This window comes from Passer domesticus, chromosome 1 (assembly GCF_036417665.1).
Source record: "Passer domesticus isolate bPasDom1 chromosome 1, bPasDom1.hap1, whole genome shotgun sequence".
In the NCBI taxonomy this organism is placed as follows: Eukaryota; Metazoa; Chordata; class Aves; order Passeriformes; family Passeridae; genus Passer; species Passer domesticus.
Window position 1 is genome coordinate 18092592 of NC_087474.1, and position 26529 is coordinate 18119120.

At 35.6% G+C, this 26529-nt stretch overlaps 1 protein-coding gene across 3 annotated transcripts in view; it reads left to right on the forward strand.

Moving 5' to 3' along the window:
• The window catches only part of NEBL (nebulette), a 249113-nt gene that overhangs the window by 193552 nt on the left and 29032 nt on the right, over positions 1-26529 (forward strand). Inside the window, exons 15-27 of one of the 3 annotated variants that reach the window (XM_064408443.1) lie at positions 1390-1497; positions 2453-2563; positions 5212-5322; positions 7108-7218; positions 7890-8000; positions 8884-8988; positions 12132-12224; positions 15423-15515; positions 15908-15999; positions 17969-18062; positions 20313-20417; positions 21540-21711; positions 25741-25833. In XM_064408443.1, the coding sequence (XP_064264513.1) occupies positions 1390-1497; positions 2453-2563; positions 5212-5322; positions 7108-7218; positions 7890-8000; positions 8884-8988; positions 12132-12224; positions 15423-15515; positions 15908-15999; positions 17969-18062; positions 20313-20417; positions 21540-21711; positions 25741-25833 (1399 nt within the window). The remainder of the gene's footprint in view (positions 1-1389; positions 1498-2452; positions 2564-5211; positions 5323-7107; positions 7219-7889; positions 8001-8883; positions 8989-12131; positions 12225-15422; positions 15516-15907; positions 16000-17968; positions 18063-20312; positions 20418-21539; positions 21712-25740; positions 25834-26529) is intronic. The other 2 variants (XM_064408432.1, XM_064408439.1) reach the window with 2 other exon arrangements.

Below are 26529 nucleotides of genomic sequence, written 5' to 3' on the forward strand. Positions count from 1 at the left end.
TAGATTAGCAAAAAAACTATTTTCTCTAGGAACGTACAAAAGCTATTTTTTATCATATCTTTTTTTTAATGTAATCATAACATTTTAAATTCACATTTGATAGAACTCCCCAGTTTGTAGGACTAAAATATAGTTTATTTATTCTACGTTTTTTCTTTCACAGTTATTTTAAATAGTATTTAAGTTTCAAAACCTTCTGGATTTTGTCTGCGAAAACATTTTTGGAATTTTTTGTTTCAGTATGAATATAAGAAATAATTTAAGCAAAGGAATTGTTTCCATCATTTCAGCCCAGACACTGCAGAACAAATCCATTTCAAAGAAAATGCAGTGTTTCAAAGTCAGGTACACACAACCACACATGAACACATCTTGCAAAGAGAGAAATGCAGTGATTTAACAGTGATTGAATCTTGCACAAAGCCACATAATAGATTTCAGTGGTGTACAGAGCATATTCAATCAGAATAACCCCCTGAGGAGGGAGGAGAGTGGTTTTGCAGGACCCAAGCCTAATGCAGAAGCCTGACAGCGAAGGAGAAATTCAGACATCACTATTTTTAAAGAGACATAGAAATTAAAATTACATTATTGACTAGAAATGTAATATTTTGATTTGTAGCTATTTGCTTTCCTTTAAGGCTTGTGTAGACTATTCCATCATGCCCCACAGTGACTGATGGAGATAAGTAATGTGTTTGCCAGTCTTAATCAAAAGAGCGTGAATGAATGAGTTCAGAAGGCTTCTCCAGGTTTCCAAACAAAGTGTATTTCCATTGTGAGTTAGCATGAAGGAATAAGTCGATGTCTTAACCCTGTGCCCTTCACTGGGATTTTGCTGCCAGCTCTAAGGTCGTGGTCCCTGGTAGATGTGGGGGAGTGTTGGTGCAGGACAGGGTCCTACCAAGGCAGTAGTTTTTCTTCACTTCTCCTTCCCACAGGTACAAACAAAAGTGCATTTGAGAGTGGTGCTTCTGAGCCTGGTAAAAAGACCTGTGGGCCCTGGCTGTGAAACAGATTTTGTTGTTGTTACAGTGAATGTGTTGTTTTATGGAAACAGCAGGGGATCCCATTAAAAAGCTGCCGAGTGTTCAGACATAGGTCATTTGACCAAACCCATGCAATTAGTTTTGAGGATTGTACTTGATGCTCCTTATTCCTGTTGTCTTCAAAGTCCACAATTTCTAGGTCTGAATTGTGTAGTAAAGGAATAAATGACTCCAAAGCATATTACATTATCTAACTGCCCAACAGGTTAAGTTTGGGAAAAGTCTTCCAAGTCAAAACATCTAAGGAGTATAGCTAAGACAGGATTTGTTTCCTGCTAAGGCAAGCAGTCAGATCTCATATTCTCTCAGCTGTTAACAGACTTTATTTTAATATTACTAGGTCAAGTACAAAGAAAATTATGAAAAATCTAAAGGCAGATCAATGCTGGAGTTTGTGGATACACCAATGTATCAAGTTTCAAAGGAGGCTCAAAAGATGCAAAGTGAGGTAAGTAAAAATGTACTTTTTGAACAAGTAAAATTTAGATCAACAGAGAGGTTAACAGACATCTTGTGCTCAGGTTAAGAAAATGTATGAAGCAGAGAGTAAATTGTGGATATGGTAGAGTTGTACTGAGTAGTTATCTCTGCCATTCTGTAGTTCAGTCCTTGTGAATTTGCTTTTTTCTCAAAAGACCATTGGTACTAACAGTACACACACATCATTTAATTGAGAAGAAGCTCAGTAGGTCATCTAGATCAGAGATTAATAACTTGGAAAATTTTCACTTGAATTCAATCTTTAGGGAGGCATGGTTCTCGCGCGGGAGAGAGTGAAGCCACAAAATCCAGCCCAACCCCTTGATTTAGCTGAAACATCCTCCTGCCTTTCCAGCCTGGGAAATTCATCAAGGAGGAGAGACTGTTCCCAGGCTCCAGAACAGCACTAGCTGCCTTATATCAGGCCATGTTTTTCTAACTTTTTAAAAAAACCAACTTCAAATGATGGAGATTTTGTGACTTCCCAGACAACCTAGTCCAGTGCATTGCCATCCATCCTGAGCGAGATGGATGCACTTGTGTCCCCATGCTGCAGTTTGATTCCATTAGTTTTGCTGTGTCATGGAAAACAGATTATCTCAGCCTCTTGGTAGAAATTTTAATGAGTTTTAAACCATTTCCTTGTGTGCCATTTGTCTTCTCTTTTCCTTACCAAGAAAATGGTTTCTTTCATAGACCAGGTTCAACATTCTCTTTGGACATACTGTACACCTATATTTGTCTAGATTGTATCTGTTTGTATAAATAAACTAGATAATGAAATGCATAATGAGTTGCTTATTAGTGTGAAATCTAATTTATGGAAGGGCTTATTTCTGGTTTTGTTTACAGTATCTCTCCCAAAATGTGCTTGGAATTGCATTTGTATGTACCACTAATTGTTGGTTTTGTTTGTATGGTAGAAAACGTACCGCAGAGATTTTGAAGAAGGGATCAAGGGAAGACCTTCACTGGATTTAGACAAGACCCCAGAGTTCTTGCATATAAAACAAGTCACTAATCTTCTGAAAGAGGTAAAGGATTTTTTTTTCAGTTGCTAAGTTGTAAATAAGCAATAAGAAGCATCAATACAAGCTGCTGAGTGCTGACTAACTTAAAATTTTCTTGGCAGCTACATACAAGTCACTTCACAAGTAAAAATTTATTCACATCATTTTGTATTCTGAATAGTCCTGTAGTAAGGAAATGATAAAGCTCAGCACACCTGGACCAGACTATCACTTCTCTTTTCAGATAGATAAAGGGTGGAAGGAAGGATTTCCATTGGATTTCAGATGGTAGATTTTCCCTTTGAGTAATTATTTCACCTTTATGGTAGCGTGTTGTGGTTAAACAGGTGCCTTGAACTGCATAGAGTAAATGATAACTAACTTTATGAAAATAGTTGTCTATCATACATGTTATGGATAACAAAATAAAGACCAAAGTTCTGTAATAGAGCTGTGATATTACATGACTGCTTTAGTTGATTTTATTAGAAGGTACAGGTTTTCTGTATGCCTACTGTTTCCTTCAGATTTGTGAAATGTTCTTCAGTTGTATGTGTCACTAAAAATGAAATATTTTTTTTTCCATAACTGAAAATCCTTCAACCTTTAGTATTTTTTTATTATTTTAAAAACTGGTTTCATGTTAGGTTTTGAGTATTGTTTGACCAAATTTAGAAGAGCTAGAGATGCTAGAAAAGAAGAGCAGTACTACTAGATATTCTGCCCTTGAATCTGAAAGCCAACAGTACTTTGTATTTATGGTATTAAGGATAGATTTTTTTTTTTGCCAAAACAAATAAAACATGTTAAAATTAAAAACTCTTGAACTTTGTTCCTTTCCTTGTTTTTTATACATATTATTCCAGTCCATGCTAGATTTCATATGCTTAAAGAAAAAAAAAATGTTTAAAGATATTCCTTTATAATTCAACCTCTAATAAATAATTTATTCTGATAAGTCTGACTGTCAGGTAGGCAAGTTTCAAGCTAGGTCTGTTTTTTGCAGTGGCATTCTGTGGTACATCTCATATATACCTTCTCACTAGGGAAAAAATGCAAATCATGCTGTCATCTCATTCAGTTCATCTTGCTGCTCACTGAATGTCCAAAGAAGTGGGTACTGTGTGCATAGTTATAGCATGTGCTCTACATGTTCATCTCTGACATTTTGATGTAGCTCCCCTCCTTAGTGCTATATGCATTAGGATGTTCTCAATTCTGTCCTCTTCAAGTTTTATGGCTTCTTATTTAGGGAGTAAACCATGCCTGTAAATCAAAGGGGAAGAAAATGAGAAAATGAAAATAGTATTTCTATTAATGCATAACTGCATGAATTTCTGATGATTTTATATCCACATTCAAGGAATGTATTCCAAACCCAAAGATTACCTAGGTAAAATTAATTATTATCTTACATGATTCAGAAAAATTATGTATTTCTTCATAGTCAAAGATATAGCTCAGTGTTTTTCCATAAAGTTTTATAATCAACTTTGAATAGATACTGCATGAAAAAAGAAAAAGCTGGAGTTAAAAATTAATTAGTTATTCAATCACTTTTTTTTTTACCCAAATGTCAGCTGTGTTCCAGCTTATTCTGTTGACTTCCCACTGTAGAGAATTCTGCAAATATTTCACATTTTGTAGCAATACAAACTTTCTTCTCTGGGACCACATTTATAACTCCTTCAGAAGAGGAAGGTGAATTAAATAGTTCAGGGTTAAATAGTTCTATATTAGAAGAAATTGTTTCCTGCTTGTTGTAGGCCATGCTTCTTGATGATCAAGAGAAGCATCTTTAAAAATATCTGGTTTCCTTTTATTTAAATAAAGAGCTTATAGGGAGATAAAGGTGCTCACTGCTGCTTATGAAACTCAATATGTAATTAGGAGTATTAATTAATGTCTATGTAAATTATTCTGATAAATATTTTGTGCAATGTTCTTCTAATTTCTTTGCCTAAAAAAGCTCCTTATCTGGAGATGTGAAGAGTAATTAAAAATCCTTACAAAACTTGAACTTCAATAGACTTACATCAGCTCTCTAGGAGCTGGAAAAAGCAAAAAGAACCAAATGTCTGTGGGCAGGTTCTAGTGTGCTTTGAATTTCATATTGAATATTTGAGTACTCTGGAGGCTGCAGTTGCTGAATGTTGATAGGTCATACCAGTGCAGCGTCTAGGAGGCACAAGAGTGATATGGTAGGAATATTGCTTCTACATTTTAATTTATCAAGAGGTTGTTTTAACATGTCTTAGTATGGTGTTTAGGGAACCTATCCTGATTGGGATGCCATTAATGGAACTGAGGTAAGAACTGCAGCACTGCTGGTCTGCAGAAAGAAAATGCTACTGCAGTGAAAGTATCTGTCCAGAGACAGACAAGGGCCCTAAACAGTGTGCTCATGCTGTATAGGACACATCTGGTTTTCAAGAGCACAAAAAAATAGATGACGACATTGAAATATTTTTACTTTTTTTTAACATTGTTCCTTTTCATTTCACAATTTCCAATTCTATTTTAAGTCTGAAATCTGTACTTCAGCTAATTCATATTTCATAGAAATTTCAAAGAGACTCTTCAGATGTTTAATAAGTGGCATTTCTTTTCAAGATCTCACACAAAATAAGAACTGGTGAAATCTCTCTCTCTCTCTTTTTTTTAATCCTTAGAAAGAGTATCGAAAAGATTTGGAAGAAGGGATGAAAGGAAAAGGAATGACAGTGTTTGAAGATACACCAGATTTGATTAGAGTGAAAAATGCAGCTCAGATACTAAATGAGGTATGTTATCCTTGTCAAGGTTATTAATATCACAGAAGGTTCACTTTGTGTTAAACTCAAAAGATTCCTTTTTTTTTTTTTCTTTTACATAATCTGCAATGAAATATGCAAGTATTGAGACAAGGGTAATTTTTGTTTTGCTTCAAAAATATAGTAAAGCTCTGGATAAAAAACAATGCAGAAGAGAGAACTAAGATTTTCAGGCAAGTAAAAGGTCATTGAAGATTGTCAGTGGGGTCAGTAGATCCAACATTTAGAGCTGGGCTCTGCTGAGGCTTTCGCAGCGCATGAATTTGGGTGGATTTCCAGACATCCAGGGCTGTCTCTGGAAAGCAACAGGGGGTGGAAGGTATAGGGAGGAAAGAGGGAAGGCAAAGCTCATGCTGAGTGTTATGTCTGGGGGGAATAATTTCAGAATTTTATAGATATATAAAAATCTATTTTACATTATTTATTAATTAATTTATTTATAGTATAATATATATGTTTATTCACACGTACACACACACACAGATATTTGCATAAATATACATACATTCATATATCCATAAAAAACAGAGGGAATGCCATGGATAGGGCCAATTTGACCACTGTAAAGAAGTGCAGAGATATATAGCTCTAACTCCTGGGATTATCTTTTCCTTGGTGTTTTATGCGATATGAAGCTTAGAGGAAACATCTGCCATCCCACCTTTAGCAGAGAGGAATTGAGGGATGATGTATTCTTACAGGTTAATTTACAATTCTTGCAAAAAAAATGGTTTGTGAAGTAGAGGACTGTTTTATCAGTTTATTTCCACATAAGTGAGACAGAGATGGAAGACTGAAAATCTTTTTGCTCTTGTTCTTGTAAGTGATCAAACCATTGTATTAACTACAAACACATATTCCTTCTTTTTCTAACTAATGTACAAGCTGAAAGTAATTAACAAAGAAGAAAAGTAAGAGGCTTTTAAAATTATATGTATTATATGTATTTACTTTGAAAAAGAAGAATTTTCCACATGGAGAGATGACCTGGAATAGAAAAAAGAATGATTGTTACTACAGCACTGAAAGTAGAAATAGCACTGGCTGAGAATATGTTTTTATAAAAGAAAATCTACAACTGTTGTATACAATATTTCCATATTACTTTTTAATATAATTTGCTGATGAACAAGGAACATATCCTTGCTTGGATAAGCTGAAGATGAAATATTAATTTTGTTTTCAAGTTATTGGTTATTTATAATTTATGTTGTGAGGAAAAAGCAGCAATCATGGATGAGAACTGCCACTTGCCTAATGGCTATGGTTCAGGAAGGACCTATTAAATGAATAAATTACAACTTCCCGATCTGGAAGTTCACTGGAAGCAGTTCTGTATGGTATTAAATTTCTAACATGTAGTCTTGTCATAAATAAAATATTTTTCTTAAAAGTAAAATGTGTTTCAATTAGACTGGCACCAAGGACAGACTTATTACATCATGTTCTGCAGAGCTGAACTTCCCCTTTACTTTAGAGGATAACTGTAGCAGGCTGCATGGGCTGATTTCCTCCCACCCTCTGCCACATTAAAATTCATAGATAGAGATCTGTACATTCATTTGAGATCTTCTAAAAGTTTTCCTCCTGTAGTTTATGTGTTTTTTCTGACAACAGCTCACCAAGAGTCTTAAAAACTCTGACACTTGCAAGTTTTGATTGACTCAAAATCCTAAATTTGAGTGCCTTGTGGAAAAAATATACTTGTAACTCTCTGAATTTTGTGAATATCTTGTATAAATTCTATCTTCACAGAGGCAATACAAGAAAGACTTGGAAACTGAAATTAAAGGGAAAGGCATGGAAGTTGGTCCAGATACACCTGAGATAAGACGAGCCAAGAAAGCTTCTGAAATTGCAAGCATGGTCAGTACTGCTCCTGGGACGAGCTTTCCATTTGCCAGAATGCAGCAAATTATTTGGGCTGAGAATTCCAGGTGCCCATCTACCAATCTAGACAGTACTGAAAACACAGATTTCTCTAAATAGCTAATCTAAATAGCTGCAGAGAGTTGAACAGTTGCATAATCAGTGTAAGGGGGGAAAGTTAAGACTTCCCAGAACTTAGACCTTCCTATCACCTTTTTCAGGCTGTGCTTGTTCCTCATGAGCCATGCCTGGCCTGGGGTGTGTCTGGTCACTGTGGGTCCTGCTGCTTTTAGGTCTAAATAGCTACTTATTTAGGTAGGGCCAAATATAAACAGAGCTAGAGGGATGCTAAAGCATTATGACCTCAGTCTTGCAAAGCCCAGCAGATGGAGAAGTTCTCACACGTGTCTGACCTGTGGCTGCCAAAACTGCAGAGACAGGTAGATATGAAAGGCTGCATCAGATTTGAAGTGAGCAGCCTGTTGAGTTTTTTAACCCATCAGCAACTACAGTATAGGCATTGCATGGATAGGTTCTGCAAAACTAGTACTGTTGAATCATCAGTTATTTGGTGGTTTATGAATGGTGGTCATTGAAATCACACAGATTAAATTGGGAAAAGTTTAAGAATTGGCTGTCAGCTGCATTTCCAATGCTATTCTTTTCAGAAAGAATACAAGAAAGACTTGGAGAATGAAATTAAAGGAAAGGGAATGGAAGTGGGTACGGATACCCTTGATATACAACGAGCCAAAAAAGCTTCTGAAATTGTCAGCCAGGTGAGTACAGAATTAATTGATTTAAGATTACTTTGAAAGTAAAACACAGTGAGATGTTAAAACCATAAAATCCTCTTGAAATTTTTTAAGCAAAAGAAAGCAAGCAGTAGCAGTGCACAATAAAAATATTAAATTGAATAAACTGAAGAATGTATTTTTATAGTGTGACCAGTACTATGAGAATAGTTTTGAAGACATCATGTACAGTGAGTTGTAGTATTATTTATGTGTTTTTTTTTTTTCCTGTTTATTTTTTCTTCTGAAGGACTATAAAAACGACCTGGGGACTGAAATTATATGAAAAGGGATGCAAGTTGGTCCAGGTATTCCAGAAATACAGTTGGTCAAAAGGGCTTCAGAAATAGCAAGCCAGGGAGACATCAAAAGCTGAATGTTTTGATTCTGTGTAACAATGACTGCTTGACATACTCTGCTCAAAATATTTCTTCTCTAGCTCTGCAGAGGCTTTCATAGCCATACTAAATTAATTTACATGCAGTGAAATGTCTTAACTGCCTGATTCTTATTTGTATTTAGGCCTACTATAGCACGTAAATTGAATTTAACTATTTACATCTACCTGTAGTTCTTTTCACATGACCAAATTACCTAATGTTACATTACATATATCCTGACAGTGAGGGGAAGATATATATGAGGATACATTGTGTATGAAGGTATGTTATAGATGAGGATATATTATTTATAGGTATATTATATATATTTTAGTGTGGGGGCAGACAATGGTAACAGTATCATGGAGAAGACAGGTTTAAATAAATACTGGACGGGGATGAGGAGGCTCATCAGCAAGAAGCATCTTTTGTGCAGCTTGGATATCCTGAGCCCAAAAATCATAGACATGTAAAAATTATTTTTCCAGAAAATGTACAAAGATGAAGCAGAGAAGATGCTCTGTAACTATTCTGCTGTCCCAGACACTCCTGAGATGGAGAGGATAAGAAGTACTCAGAAAAACATCAGTTCAGTGAGTAATAGTGCTTCTCTCTTTGCTTGTAACTTTTCAGATATTTTTTAGTTTAAATAGGCTCTCTTGTGCCACAGTGTAAAATAGGGAACTTATGAGTAGGTGTCCTTTGAACCATTTCCATAATTTTCCTGGCAAAAACTGTATCACTCATTTCTTTCAGTAAAAATAATACTCTGCTTTTCTAGGTGCGACACTGTTATTTTGAATTTTTAAACCACTTATACCACCTTGCCAAGCCACAGTTATTTTTAAATGAAGATTTTTTTCTTTTTCCATCAAGCCCCAGGAAGTACTTTATTTAAAAGGGGAAAAAAACAAAATCTAAGGCTTCTTACTACACATAAGGGATTTTTCATCTGTTTCCTATCACAAGTACTGAGCATCAAGATTGGAGTATAAAATTAGAACAGATCAAATTTCATAAATATATATATATAATGATTTTATATTACACTGGGTATATTTTTATATTTTATGCTAGATTTAAGTTTCAGTTTATCCCTAAATATAAATTATGAGCTTAGATTTCTAAAATTGCCCAGTTTGGGATGTATTAAGTTTCACTTCCTTTTTGGTCCCATTAATGCTGCTGTTTGTAATTCTGCCTTTGCTCGTAATATAACAGAGAAGAGGAGTAAATCTGGCCTTCAGAACAAAAGGCCAGTCAGTGGCTGGTTTTTAGGGCAGACTAAGTAATACTAATAAAGCCAATGATTTGAGAGAAAGGAATATAAGATACTTAAATAGTTTTAGTATTATCTGACACACGTTCCTTAACTTAGAGATATTCTCAGCTTCTCCAGCTCTCAGAAGTAACTGAGAAAACTCAGTTAGTTTCTCCCAGAGGTGTTTGCCTGCAGCTCCCCTGAGCTGAGGCTTCTGCAGGGGAGTAAGAGCCTTTGGGGAGAGCAGAGGAGATTCCTCTCTGAGCCTGCTCCAGGCTGTGGTCATCTCCAGCCATCTCCACCTGCCCTTTTTCTTCCTTTGAATGAGGACAGCTGAAAGCTGCATCTTTCTAGAAGGAGCTCTTGACAGGCCCACTGGCCCAGTTTTGCTTCCTGTCACCTGTTGGCTCCTGGTTCTGAATGGTGCCCTGCAGCACAGTGGGATGTGGTTGTCCCCATTTCTCACTGGTCTCCTATAAGGCTAGGCTGAAACTCCCTGGAACAGAGGCATCCAAGCCAGCTCTGTTATGATTTCCTCCCTGCTCCAGCCTTTGATAGCTTTTGATGAAATCCTCAAGTAGGTCAGTGGCTCTGGCAGTGTGGACTCACTAACATTTAGGTACCAAGCTTAATTCAGATGGGTATCACCACTTGGTTCAGCCTTGACAAGGCTCTGATGCATCTGAACCCCTTGAGCCCTGTAGGGCACTTTGAGCTTTCAGTGCCAAGGCTGACAGTGATCCTCTTTGTTAGTGGATCTATTATCTTATTTCTAGATAATCAGAAATAAAATGTTTTGTCTTCGAGGTGATTTGTGTTTTCTTTCTTTTGTGATTGTCTTATTCCTCTTTGTGTGAGCTGGGTCTTCCAAATGTAGGAAAGCAGTTTACAGCAGTGAATGAACTATGTTTTTTCTTCTTTCTCTATATTTTAGTCTTTCGTCCTTCTGTGCAGTTTAGGTGATAAAGGCAAATTATTACTGAGTGAAGATATAGCTGGAAGCAGCCCAAATAGATAAAAAACAAATGACCCCTAATAATCTTATGATTTTTGGATTTTGTCTCAAGCGTTTTTCTGCCTTAAGGGACAAAAAATAACAAATAGCTCTGCAGATAAGATCATTGCCACTTTTAGCTCACTAGCTCATTTGGCAGATGATTTATAAAAGGATATTTACTTCACAGTAATCTCTTTCATAGAAAAATTCCTGTCTCCAATATATTTTACCAATCCTTCCTTGGTAGGGGAGAAAAGTATATTGTAGTCCAGTTCACAATATAAATCTTTCTAACTGATATGATGTAGGAGAATTTTCAAGTTCTTAGTCATAAACTGTCTCTGTTACCACATGGTAAAACAAAATTCTAGATTGTTAAGGGTTTTCTGAATATTTAAAATATTAGTTGCAGACTATTATTGACTCTTCTGTAGAATATTTGGCAGTAGTTTTCACCTCAGGCCATAGAGGACTTCAAGGAAGTCAGTGGAATTAATCAAGACTGATGTTTTTATTGTTCAAGGTTTGTTGATAGGAAAACTTAAACAAATCTTGATTTTAAAATGGCAGAAATACTAAATGATAAAGATTAATTTTATTAACTCCAGGATCAGACTTGTTTTTTATACTAATGGACTGGAAATACTTACTAGAGTGGCAACAGCTGTGACGCCAAATACTGGAAATGCAGTAAAACTTCTGTAGGAGTTTTGCAGCATGAACTGGTGCTCCATGGTTACTTAAATTGTAACCATGCTTGGAATTTGTGGAGCAGTTATTTACTATCTCTTTCAGAAACTTAAAATAATTGATTCTACTGATGTGCTTTGTATTTATCCTTAACTGAAACGATTGAAATAGAATTGCATAAACAGCATGTGTATCTTTTGAGAAGTGAGTTTTGGTTTTAGATACAGTTCTTAGCTTTCTGGCTTGAACCTAGGAGTCAAAAATTGCATGATTTGGATTGTAGCTCTGGTTTGCTATGGTTATTTTTCCATGAATATTTCAATTTTCTAGTTTGCTAATTTAGAAATAATAGTAATGTCTGTTCACTTCTCACAGTATTTTAAGATCTGAAGACTACAGAAACCAAATCAAATCCTGCATGTACATGTACCTTCAATGACATTGAAAGGAATGAAATTACTCAAGCATAAAGTTACATTTGTAAAATTTATACATTATTATATAAATTTTAATATTTTTTCCAAATTTAAATATATTATTGCAAATACTTAAAAATACTGAGGTCAGTTTAAAGGATGAGAATATATTATCTGGGTTACAGCTGAAAGCAATGTTATCATAGTTATCGACAATTAGTCTTATTTATGAAAAATTAAAGTATTTGCTTTCTTAGCAAGATTTATAGTCAGACCAATTTGGAACTTGGAAAATTGCCTAGTCCTTTTATGAGAACTAACATTTGCATTGCTAACAGTCTCACAATTATTTTTTCTTTTGGGGAAATGAAGGTGTTTTATAAGAAGGAAGTAGGAGCTGGCACAGCTGTAAAAGATACTCCAGAGATTGAAAGAGTAAAGAAAAATCAACAGAATATTAGTTCGGTAAGTGCTATTATCATAAATTATGCTTGTGTGAGTAATAGGTGGAGCAACTTTTTTTTTACCATCTTGTTTACTAAAATGTTCTTGATTTTCATATCACACATCTCATTCAAAAAGTTGTCCAGTGGATTTTGGATATAGAGCTCTATTCTAGCACAGCTAGAACTCCCCTCTACTGTAGTAGTTCTGTGTCCAAAGGTAGAGATTCTAATTGAAACATTAAGTAAAATAAGAAAATATTTTAACTAAATATTTGAGGAAAGTGTTTTGTCTCTCAGGAGTGAGAAATCTGGGGTGCATTGCCCCATATGATAGACTGAACAGTAGTTATATTTGCAGGTTAGAAAAATACCATGTGGCAAAAAATAAAATCTGTCATATTCTGTTAGAGACTGCATGTATTGCATAGGACTTGATACAGTTAGTACTTAAAGATGAGAAAAAGTATGTCCAGACTTCACCTGTGTGAAAAGGTGGAGAGCTGGATCTTCTTTACGTGCTGGTGAAAAGTTGATCTGTGGATCTGATGAGATTAGTTCTGATTTGATGTTGTTTATCTAAGGATGCCCATTGTCTTTGGCACTTTAATAGGCAAATCAAAACTAGGTATCAAAATGAATGTTTTCTTCAAATAGTACATTATCTTCTGACAAATATGTGGCAAAACTTGGAAAAAACCTGAAAAGTGACTGCCAAGCAGTGAAACTCTTGTAACTGTATTGTTAATTTCCTTGTTATATTTGGTGGGGACTCTTCTGGGACAATTTTTATGTTTGTGACATGACTTTTCTAATTATTAGATGCTTTTTTTAAAAAGTAAAGTTTAAAAAGTTTAAAAATAATGTGTAGACATGATACTATGTTGTGTTTAAGTATTAGTTAAAATATGAATTAGGGTCTCTGGACCTCATAGAATTTTGTTGAAAATTCTCATAGAATTTCATTGTTTACTGAAAAGTGTTAAACACCTAATTTCCCACCATTGTAAGGTCAGTAGAGAATTTCCTTGAAAAGTTATATTTTCCTTAAAATTTTTTTTCTACTCTACCCATCACTGTTCATCTTGTAATTTTGAGTCATACTGCAAGCTATCATGTGTCCTAAATCCTGAAATAGTTGGATATTGAACAGTTGAAACCTGCTGGTTGGGAAGCTGTTGATTTTCTTGATTTGAGAGTGAAGGGTTTTTTTTTTGTTTCTTTGGTGTTTTTGTTTTGTTTTGGTTTTGTTGTTATTTTGCTTTTAAATTTCCAATTACCACAGATATTTATTTCAAGAGCAGTCACACAGAAAGGAGAATTCTTACTCTAATGCTTTTTCACAATACATTTCAAAGTGAAATGGAAAAATAGTGTACACTGTTCTTTCTGTTTTAGAAATCCTGAATAGTAGTGAAGAGGGAAAAATGAAAGGTTGATTAGTATGCTAGTCAACACATTTGAGGAAAATGTACTTTCCTGTACTGTACCAAGGAGAGTACAAAATGCATTAGTGGTGTAGTGGTACTATGTAAATAGCATGGCCTCTACATTGCTAGTCTTTGTGCAGAGTTAATGTTTTACAAAAGGTATTTTATTACACATAGTGTACTTGAAATTACTTTAGTCTTGTATAATATTTATTAGAGGTGTAGCATGCCAAATTTAAAGGCAATGTACAAGGATATTTCAAATTACATGTCAGTGAGAGGGAAATTATATTGTGCAGTAAGAGGGAAAGAGTATTGTGTAATTTACAGGAGTCCCAAAGGAAGGGTAAATTACACCAATTTTGAACCCATTAGATTTAAATGTGTTACACGTATTTTTGAATTTAGCCTGAAGAACTTGGGACAGCCTTAAAACTATTTTCTGGGATAAACAAAAGTAGTATGTGGAATGTGAAGCAAATTTTCAGTGAAAGCAACACAGGGCACCAAAATAACACTTACAGTACAACCAACCACACAAAAAAGTCCATTGAATTGTGTTCCGAAAGTGATCAGATTCTTCCAGATTAGATATGTAGGAGAAAAACTTAAGAATAAAATACAAGTTGGTGACAGCTGAGGAGGTTGAGCTGATCTCACCTGCTGTGATGATGGGTTTGGAAGAAGCCAAGATCTCACAGGACTTTCCAAGCAAGCCACAGACCCATGGACTGCAGCTGAATCTGAAGGGAGAAGCTACAAATAACTAAGGACTTCTAAAAAAATTGTTTGTATTTTGGAGCAGGCAGGGTTGGACAGAGCACTGGGAAGAAGTGCTTTGGGAGAATCTATTTGTGCTTTTGTTAGTGTGAAATCTGTGAGGAAACCTCTGTGGTATGTCAGTCAATACCACAAAGCTGGGGTCTTATTAAAATTCAAGTAACAGACATTTTGAAGCATTTTAAGGATGAGTAGCACTGCCAATTCTTAGACTTACCTAATAGTCTCTATTAAAAGACCCTTTTTTCTAGTGCTGTAGTGTTTTTGCCAGTCCTGAACTGTCTGGACTGTAATTTTCCATTCCTCATTTGTACTTGGGGCTGGTTTGGTTTTATTTATTTATAAATTTCAGTCAAAACAGCTTCCAAGTATGAGCTTAGAGAAAAACAAGTTGTTTTGTCTATGCTATGAAATTGGAAATTCTCCAGAAGTACCATGTCTTGAGAAGAAGAGTTGAAAATTAAATGTTAGGAAAAAAACAGTAAATATCTGACAGCACCTGCAAAGGCTTTAACAATCCGGACAACTACATCCTCAACTGTGTGTCTCATGTGTTTTTAAAGAAATTCAATGAGACTTTGAAGCCATCCAGCCTTTTAGGAACACCTAAAAGGCTTGGTTTCTGAAATGGACTGGTAGACTCCAGAGCAAGTTAATAGAAAGGCCAAGTAATTTTCAAAGTGATGTGGATCTCCAAGTAGTATATGCAGCATCCCAATTATGGTGAAAATGGCCACAATCCCATGTGCTGTATATTCCCACTGTAAGAGTTTTAGTACACTAGAATTGTTATAAGCCCTCTCTGCTCATTACATCAAACAAGATACATCAGAGACCCTAGCAGACTGTTTCAGAAATTAAGTATAACTGTTGCTTTTCAGGCCAGTGGTGTTAGTAGATGTGGTCTGGTAGTGCAGTATGTGTAAGGGCAAGAGTACAAAGTGATAGATGTGTTTTAGTGCCTCTCTCTTCTTTACATTGATAATGTTTTTGTAATATCTATTGTGCAGATTAAATACAAGGAAGAAATTCGGCGTGCAACAACTATTTCTGATCCACCTGAACTAAGGAGAGTTAAGGAAAACCAGAAGAATATTAGCAATGTGTGCCCCATTTTCATTTCTTGCACACTTCTCTCTGCCATATTAAATGTGTTTGTGTGTTGGTGAATATATCTGTGGTGTTTGTGCTACTTTCTGTTTGCCCACAAAGACCAGACTAATCAATTAATGGTAAAATAATAATTCCTTAGTCTTGCACTTTGATTCATAAGAATGAGAGTGAAGTATTCATGTTGAAATAACAATTGTTTGTGTTTGAAATAGAAGAACTGCCAGAGGGTGAGTACTAAGTATTGTGTGGGAGGATGGGATTGATTATTAAGGAATGGTACTTTCCATCCAAATGCAATGTGTTCTTTAGTGATGTCTAGCACGCTTACGTATTTCTATTACTTGGAACTCTCTGTTGTAATATCTTCTGACACGTTTGCTAGGTTCGGTACAAAGAACAGCTCTGCAAAGCTACACCTGTGAGTGTCACCCCTGAGATGGAAAGAGTCAAGAGGAATCAAGAGAATGTCAGCATGGGAAGTTGCTATCCTTTAATACTTGGTATAATTTTGGGGTACAGAAGATGAATACGAAGATCTGCTTTCTGAAATGGTGCCTTTCCTTTAGTCTGGGAGAAACTAATGTATTGTAATGTGCTTGAATTCCAGTAATGGAATTACTTGAAAATTTTCTCTTAGGAAGCAATTGTGAGAAGGCTTTGCTTGGTTTAGGAAATGGCAGGTGAACCATCACATATTCTACTAAAGAAATGGCTGCAATGCTTTGAAATGTTATTCTTTTCCTTAGATATTTGCAGAAAATCTGGACCCTTTTTTTTTTTTTTAAACAAAATATCTGTTTCCAGTTTTATTTTTTCTTTGCTTTGTGAGAAATTAGCTACAGTTGTGCTCAAACTTCTGCTGTCTTACCTGTTGAGGTAAAAGAGAGCAGAAGGGAAGTCCTTTGGGTTAATCAGTAACCTCCCAATCAGAATTTAGTATTTAATGCCTGAGATAACCATGTATAGAGAAGAAGGCAAGGACTAGAGCATGCTACTGCCTTCCTGCACTAATAAGTTGTATCCTGTTAATGAGTCCATGAGAGACCAGGCACTCTCCTCACTGGGAGCTGCCATCAGCAGCTGTGGGTCATGGGTCCACAAATAGCTACAGTATTTCCTAGGGTGCTTTCTGCTGCTTTCACCAAAATAATTTTGAGCCACAATTTTCAAGAATTCTGTCCCTCTAACTCAACTTCTGGATTACTGTTGATATATCTAGCTTTCCTAACATGTATTCTGTTCAAAAACTGTTTTCCCCTTTTTCAAGCCAGTCTGTATAGTATTTCTACTCACACCGTTGTTTACTCTTCACCAGTTTTTGTGTTGTGAAAATTTCACTGGAAAGTTTAAATCTTTTCAAGTCACTTGAATAACTTTGAGTGAAGATTTGTTAACTTCAGCCATTTCTAGAAACATTATTCTGAATGGTCATTTTACCTTTATAAATGTTAATTTGCAAGTCTAATCCATTTGATAGCCTACCATAGTTTTAGTAAGACATTAATTTTTCAATTGGAATATGTTGATGTGGACAGACCAAAATTCTTTTGTGCTGGAAGACAGTTACTGAAGCAATAGCTGCCTTACTGCCCACTGCACTGCAGAATTATGAGCGTAGTGTATCTGCACAGTCAACCTTACCACTTAAACCAAAGAGCTTGCTTTTGTATGGAAGCATTTATTTTGCATAAAAATCTATGAATTGGTATGAATTTTTTGCCAGAATCTGTTACTAAACATTTACCATATCTGACTTCGCAGCATGTGGGGCTAGAGTTAACATTAGATTGCTTGGTCTGTCAGTGCCACATCCTGTCCTGATCTGCATTAGATCCTGATCCAGCCTTGGGTGTGCATTTGGTTAATGCATTTTGTTTGGTTACAGAGTGATGAAGGGGATATTCCTACAGTAAGTTAAAAAATGCATGGTGAAATAAGGCTGGATTCAATTGGCAGTTGTCTGATGAACTGCACCCTCTGTGTTTAATCACCTTTGAATATGTAATATATAAAATTCAGAATATAGATGGAGACCTTATGGAATTTCTCTGTCTTGATAAATATGTATTTACAGTGGACCTTCCTGAAATTCAGTTTTTCATATGATCTGCTTGCCTTTACTGCATTATATGTGTCTTAACCCCATTCCAAATATAAATTATTTCTCTGTAGAGCCAAGGACCAGTCTGGTAAATGCCAAGATATTGTGTGCATATGTGGGTATATATCCACAGAATTGCATTAATAAACAACCTGTACATAAAAATAATTTGAGGTTATCTTTCAAAAATCAAGTTTTATTAACTTTAATAAACTTCAGATGCATTTTAGCTTTTCTGTTGTTTCCTGGATGACCTTTGAAGTCATGCATTTTTATATAAAACAAGGATATATTGCTATACCTGAAATAGTATGAATGTATATTTTATTCTGTTACATAATAGGTTCACTACAGAGAGCAGCCTGGCAAAGCTACTGCTGTGAGTGTCACTCCTGAGATAGAGAGAGTCAGGAAGAATCAAGATAATATCAGCTCGGCAAGTTGTTTGAATCTTTTTGTCATTCAGATTTTACAGTTGCTGTAGAAATATAAACATGGATATGCTTTTCCTTTTACATTTGCTATGTCAAAGAAATCCAACTACATCATTCACTGATGAGATATTGGTTTTATTCTTTGAGGACATGGACTGTATATATGTTCAACAAACATATTCAGGGTTGTCTGGTTATTTTTGCAAAAAAAGTAAGTGGCTGTGTTGGTGTCAGTATTTCTCGAGGAGAGAGTCAGTAGAGGTCAGTCATTCATTGCAGTAAAGAAAAAAAGGAAATGAGAATTTAACCTCAGTGCAAATGTCTTTTTTTTTTTTTTCTGATTCAAAGCATGGAAGCATTGATTCCATGCTGTGACATGCCACCACTGTTAGAGCTGAGTAGTTCTAAATAGGTCCCATTGCTAAATACTAAGGAGTAAGATAATATCTATTTTTTGGCTTTTATGGTAATAAAATGTAATTGCTACTAAAGTAGTGTAATAATCAGGAGACAATTCTGTTAAGGAACAAGGAAGATGTGCAAAAAGCCTGATGAAGTAAAGGATAAGACCAGTTATGTTGCAGTCTGTCCTCAGCACTGAAACCATATCCATGGCAAAGTCACTGCAGATGGTAAATAGAAGAGGTTTCATGCAGAATCACTGTGGCAGAAGAGAATTACAAGTAATGAACACTTGAGAACTGAGTGTAGGAGTGAAAAGTAAGTTGGATTTGTCAGGGAATATGTCTAAGGACAAAGGAATGCAATCTGACATTGTAACTGCATATATCTTAATCATGTTCTTAAAATGCTCATTAATATTTTCCGAAGTCAATTATTTTTGAGGTGTGTGGGTGAAAATAAGAGGAAAATCTCACAACAGTTCTAGCCTTTAAATAATTTTTTAATTTGTGAAAATTAAATGTGTTTCTCCAAGTGACTCATTCACTTTGTTTCTCAAGATTTACAGGGATAAATACTCCTCTGTGTTAATAAGAAAGCTAAAAATCAAACTATGTTTGCTGTAATTATTCTGTCTTATATTATTCTGTCTTTTGAATATAAGGCAGAAAATGCCTTATATTCAAAAGCATATGTAGCTGACTATATTTTCTAAGAGAATTTACTGTTTATTTAAGAAGGCTTTGAAGATCTGAAGACTATGCAGTACCATATATTTTTGTTTCTCACACATTACTTCAAACTTAACCTCTGGAACACAGACACCAAGATACATATTTTCATGGGTGTGCTTTCTTAGCCAATACGTAATCTTAAGGAGGGTTAGACAGTTTCAATGCATGGTTTTTTTCATCACAAACACATGTTGAAATAGATTTGCTCAACTCATTTGAGAATTAATACTTGGAGTGTGAAGAGATAGGTAAATCTAGAATATTAACTACCATAGTGGACAGGTTACAGTGTGATGCAGGAGCTAAGAGAGGCCATTGGTAGAAGCATTCAACAAGACAGAAAAAACTGTAAGAGTACTTACTCCCAAACCAGTAAGTAGGATCAGCTACTTTCACTGTTTTAGAATTTTGAGTGGTTTTTTTTCTTATTTTTAACAGATAATTAATCGTATATCTTTTCTAGTCTGTGAAATGCCACAAAATAAGCTAATGAGGAGAAATGTGATGTAAGAGATTCAGTACTTACTGGTGCACAAAACTCAAAGCCCAGACATTTGTGTATGAAACAAAATATTCAGATTCTTCCCAGACATGTTGCTTTGTGCTGCTAGTAAAGACTAGCTATTGAATGGGAGTTGTAAACCTTCCAAAAGATTAATCCTCTTGTAAGGATTGAATTCCTTGGATTTCTCAAGTAATCCCAATCCCACAGACTCTGTGTCTGTCTTGGTAATAAGAAGGTAGCTTATCATCAGCCATACAAACATGTTTTAATGATGTTCTAAGTCACAGTGGTGTTTTATTAGTATTTGTTTTATTTTCCAGTTGATAAATGAATGATTTCACTTAGGTCATTCAAACAGTCACAAATTTCAGATTTTAAATAAATGCTTTTTTTGTAAGTGATTAATGGGATAAATATGCCTTTTGGCCTTACTAATATACAAGCTCATCTGTATCCTCACTGTGAAATAATTTACTGCCACATGAGTGTAAAGAAAGAAGAGAACTGTTGGGCATTGGGGTTTGGAAAGGTACTGTTGCATGGTGTGATTCTCACCATCCTTCCTACTGTAAGCAAAAAATTTCACCTGTGCTGTTGTTGCTGTTTTGCAGGTCAAGTACAGCAGTGATCAGAGGCAGATGAAAGGTAGACGTAGTGTGCTTCTAGACACACCTGAGCTAAGGCATGTCAAAGAAACACAAAACAACATCTCAATGGTAGGGTACTTTCTTCCTGTGACTAGAGCCTTCTAAGGAATGGCACTTGACTTCCACTGGATTTTGCCTTCCATTAATATAGGTAACTAATGAAACTCTCTCCTCAGGTATGGAAGGAATATTTTCTTCTTACGCCTGTAGAGGGAGTGTTTGCTAACTGCATAGGAGTGTAATGAACATTTTCAAAATACTAATAAAGTTTTCTAACAGTTAAATGTCCGTTCTTTTGGTTTTTTTTTTCTTTAAAAATGTACACACATCATTTGAGCATCACAATTTCGCTGGATTAGGTGACACACTTCACCTTGTGCCTGTGCATGTTCCTGGTTTCTGCGTGACTTTGGTTCTTGGAATGAGTTGTTTTGTGTGCATCAGCTTGTGTGAGAATGTTTGTCAATTTAATGAATTGATGATTAAGTTATTTATAATGTAAATATGCATAATCAGCAGTACTACCTTTATAACTCTTACTAATACTGGGGTTTTGTTCCAACACTTGGTGCTGTGACACTTTCTACTCTAATGTCCTTTTTTCTATTATTTTCTTTTAAAACAGGCAGTTTAGAATAACTGTTGTTCTTTATAAAAATCTACTTCTAAAGCCAGCTGACATATGATAAAACAAAAGAGCAGAATGTACATTTTGTGTGATACTGTGCAAGTAGTCAAAATTATCAATGAATGAAAATTCTTAAGTTCTTTAGAACTACTACTGCTGGAATATTTTTACTGACAGATATATTTATCTGCATTAGTAGACAGCTATCCCGTCATAGAGAAGAAAGGAATGGACCAGGTGACCTCTTGAGGGCAGGGCTGTTTTGTGTCCTGTGTGATAGTAAGATGATGCTTTGCAGCTTAAGCTAGTGCCTTATTCAGTATCAATGGAAAAGAAATGCAAAATTGATTCATAAAAACTAGTTAAGATGATAGAAAATACTTGGCTGGCCATCCAGCCATCCAGCCTGTATAATGATATATATACTTATATACTATAAGTATATATATCATAAGTATATAAGTATATATATCATAAACCATACATATATGTATTCCTGCATAGAATAACCATTTGCTGTCAATTGCAACCTGGGAAAAATGTAATTCTCCTTGTTTTCCTAGGTAAAATATCATGAAGATTTTGAGAAGACAAAGGGCAGAGGCTTCACCCCAGTGGTAGATGATCCTATAACAGAGCGTGTACGAAAAAACACCCAAATTGTGAGTGATGCAGCATACAAAGGTGTGCATCCACATATCGTTGAAATGGATAGAAGACCTGGAATAATTGTTGGTAAGCTGTTAAATACTGTTGGTATTGAAGGCATGGTGGGGAAGATAAAAGCCCCTGTTTGTGCTCTCCAGATTCCATTTTCTCTCTTTTCTCACCATGAAACTTATGGTTGAACTGCAGGTTCCATGTCAGCTTCTAGAGAAGTAATAATGGGAATGAATGGGAGATATATTGTCATTTGATCTGTAATTTAAAAAAAAAAAAATATATATATGGATAGTTGTTACTATTACTTTAAATATGAATTTTGACTCTAAAAGGAAGGTCAAAATATCTATAATCTTAATTTTGCACAGAAAAAAGATCATTAAAACTAATTCTGCAAGCTACCAATGTTTAAATTTTGTAGGCCAGTTTGAAATTTCCCCTTCTGTCAGTCAGTAATTTCTTCAGAATTGCACATATCTATTTATCTTGTGTTTCACAGTTCCACACAGCTTTAAAAATATATCAAGCTGTAATTCATCACTAACTCATTAGATCCCTAATAAGCCAAGTACCAGTGTTGAGAAGTGGTGTTCTGAAAGATGGCCCAAGATAAGAATGGGTGTTCAAGGGGTAGAAAAGAGATTAGATTTATATGTAAGGACAAGGTATTTCATAAAGGTATCATTTGGCATAACCATAATGAGCTCTATTTAAAAATCGAAGTGCATATTTGAAATTGCTGAAAAGTCAGCAAGTCTGCCACGGCAAAGGAAGCAGTAATATTTTTTTTTCCTTCTCATTTCCTTTTAGGTTTTTTGGTGTCCCTTTCTGTTTTTCTGTGCTTTGCAGCCATGTAGACCCCAGAGGATCTGTGTACAAAAAAAACATACTGAGATAGCACTCTAAAATTCTTCATGTATAGTGGTAACAGTGAGGCTGACTTCAAGTTTGCATGTCAAAACCCAGAGAAATCTCAGGTGAAATGGACTAACTTGTTGGTCACATAGGCCACCCTTGTGCCTCAAGCAAGGTTGACTATGTTATTCCTGGCAGATGCTTTTTCAGTCTAGTCCTTAAAATCTCTGAATAAGTCTCCCCCACATAAGGAAGTGTATTTCTTTCCTTTTTTGTTGCCATCCTTTATGTGTCTGTAGCTACAGTGGCTTTATATGAGAAGGGATTTCCCAAAAGTGTGTGTTAAGAGAGCTCTGCCTGGGGCAGGTGCTGATGATCTTCCATCACTACTCACTTTCATGGTTGTGGTGCAGCCAAAGGAAAAGAAAAAGGCTTCTGTAAAATTGCAGTGTGACATTCAGTTTGCAATTTGCTCTTTAGTGTATGCTATGAGCCTCCTGCTCTTTGCTGCATTGCATGTGTGCTGTAGTCCTGTGTAAGAGCCATGCATACAATCCCATGTTCAGCAGTTGAAGCCTTGCTAGTACAAGCAGTTTGGAATGAAGGACATCCCTGAGATAGATTATTGAGCTGAAAGAACTGAAATATATAGTATTGTTTGTCATGTAAAAATACTCCAGTATCAAAACACACGGAAATTCTTAATTTCCCATGCCTGCCAAACAGCAAAAATTGTACAACTATTTAAAGGAAAAAGGCCACTACTATTTCAGCTAATGCTTTTTTAGAATAAAATTGCAATTACAATATTTACTAGTTTAAAAAGAAGCAGTGAGCTCCCTGCTTTTGAAATGTCCTTGGCAGCTCAAAAAAAAATTTGCAAACTGAAAAACATACTTAGGATTCTTGTGGATATTTTTTGTAGCTGAAAATTGTTCAGCCAGTTAGGAAAAGTTAGTCAGAATCCCTCTGGTTGATTTTTAATGTAATATTGGTGAAGCTAGAGCTACTCTTTCAAATGCCTGGTTACTAAAATTAATGACACTGCTTTGGCAAATAGACACTAGTTTTAACCCTACTAAGCTGTTCTAAACCCATCAAGATAAATTGATGTTGGTGAGCTTTGAGTCTGTTACGAAAGAGAAACCACAATTCTCACATGAATATAAGGATATTTTAACTTGGCCAAAGCTACCAGGGAATTAAAACTGATTTGTGTTATGTATTGCCAAGATTCGGATTCTGTGTATGTTATTTCAGATTACAGAGATGGATAAAATCAATACAAATCAATGACTTTTGCATGGTGCTGCCATGAAGCCATACTTATATTTTCACTTGCTAAGGCATGATCAAACAGGACAAGTTGGGTGTTCACCAATTCCCCTTCCCCTTCTCATGCCTGTCAGTACTTTATGTAGGTGCATAATTTATCTCCATTAGGACTAACACATTGTTTATCAAAAGATTCTGCATTGGCTTTAATTTATCTTGGCAGGAAGGAGTTAGCAGTATGCCTCACCTTATGGGAGTTGTGGTAGATAATGTGTAATGTACCTACATGGAATGTATTCTAAAGCCATGGGATTTATTTTGTTAGCTCTATCTGTTCTTTGCATTGCATCTAGTCTGTTAATCATTTGAAACATGAAATATTTGGGGTCCTCACAGTCCTGCTTTTCCTACAATTCATTACTTATCTTGGTACCTCTCAAACCAGCAAAAAAGCAAAAAAGCTGGGAAGACAGTTTTTTCTTACTTCAAGTATATGGAGTAAATCTTACAGCCAGGTCTGCCCAAGAAGAAACTATAGTAAAACTGTGCTCTGGTAGATTTGTGCTTTGACTGATTATATTTTACATCAAGGTTTTAGTTGAGATTGGTTTGAAGAGATTAAAAGATTTTTTTAATTTTAGGCATATCAGATATCATAGAATCATTTAGATTGGCAAAGACCATTAGCACCATCAAATGTTACCATTAACACAGGTCTTTCAAGCCCATTGCAAAACCGTGTCCTCAAGCATCGTGTCAACACATCTTTTAAATATATCCAGGAATGCTAACTCAGCCACTTCCCTGGGCAGTCTGTTCCAGTGCTTGGCAACCCTTTCAGTGAAGAATCTTTTCATAATATCCAATATATAAGCCTCCCCTGGCACACTTGTTACATCCTGTCACTTGTTACGTGGGAGAAGACACCTATTCCCACATCACTAGAACCTCTTTCAGGCAGGTGTAGAAAATTATAAGGTCACCCTGAGCCTCCTTTTCTTCTGGCTAAACATCCCCAGCTGCCTCCGCTTCTCCTCATCAGATTTGGCCTCCAGACCAGCTCCACTGCTTCCCCAGCTCCACTGCCATTCTCTGGAGTCTCTCCAGCTCCTCAATGTCCTTCCTGAATTGAGGGGCCCAGAACTCAAGGTGTGGCCTCAGCAGTGCTGAGTGCAGGGTTATGGTCACTGCCCTGGTCCTGCTGGCCACTCCATTGCTGCTCCAGGCCAGGATGCCATTGGCCTTCTTGGCCACCTGGACCCATACTGGCACAGGGAATTACTTGTTAAGTTCAAGAGTGGTTGTAATTTTATCCTATGGCAAATGAGTACAATGCAGATTTCTACAGCTGAATTTGTCACCTTAGTTAATTTTCATGATATTAATTAAGAAAGATAGATACTTTTGAGTTTACATGAATTAAGCAATTAGTAGAAATTTATTTTGGATGAGCTATGGCCCTGATTCTTCTTTTTATGCTGACATGATCTCTGCTGTATGCAAAGGAGAGTCTGTAGTGTCTCAGTCAGCTGTGGAGCTGTACACTGCCAGCTGTCAGCTATAGGGATATACACTGCAGCATCTCCACACAAAAGGATGCTGCTGGTGAACTGGGGAAATTATCTTGTAGCTCTGATAATTTTGGTTCTGCTACTGGAAGAGACCTCTAATATGTGATAATTAGCTGATTCCCATTTATTTAGACTTAAAAACATACTATGGTCATGTTTAGAAAATGCAGAAAAATTGGGAGAAAAAGTCTCCTTAAAATAATGTCAGTGCTCAAAATGAATACACTAAGTTCTTTTAAGCAGGAAACTAAGCTTTCTGATCTCTTCAGGTGAATATCTAGGTATTTTGGTTAATTTCTAGATGAAGGAAAGTGATTATTGATTGTTAAAGCTCATTCCTTTCATGCTTTTACTTCCTTTGTTGTTTGTCTGTCTTATATTTTCTGTGCTTTGGAAAAAGATCTTAAAGTTTGGCGCACAGATCCTGGCTCCATCTTCGACATTGATCCTCTGGAGGACAATATTCAGTCTAGGAGTCTGCATATGCTTTCTGGTATTGCTTATATCCTGACTTTCCCCCAATTCAGCTTTTCATGTTTGTGAAACTAAGTTGATGCTGTAAATTTTCAGGTCAATATGCCAGCCATATGTTTTATAAACATACTTGTAGATATATTTATAACTGTTGTAGTTTAAAAGCAGTATTTTTTAGAAAATTCAGCCGTAATCACATGTGGAGATAAGAAATAGTGAAATAAATCTTATCTTAAACAAGTTATTCATGCCACTTACAAGTAGCTGTTTAAAAAGCATTGACCTACTTTGTCCTTGCTATAAGTAGAATTTTCAAATAGTTGGACCTTATGAAATTTCAGAGTTATAGAAAGTGACCTATTTACAAAATTGATTTCTTTTCCATGCACATTTTGGCTATATGGCACATGATATTATGCTTTGTTCTATTATTTGCAACTCCAAGATGTTTTTAATTTTAGGATACATGGAAAAGGAGAGAAAGTAATGTAATAACAGGGAGCAGGTTTTGATTTTACAAGTTTATTGATTCTTTTCCTGCATAAGAGTGTTTATTTTGAATGTGTAATTTTTCACATGCATTTCCTTTGCTACTTTGGAACTTTAAATATTCTTTTGAACAACATACAGCTGTATTTCCACATGCATTTGTATGTATGATGGGATAAAAGAATAATTTGATTTTCCATTGGAAATTTTTGTATTCTTCATCTTT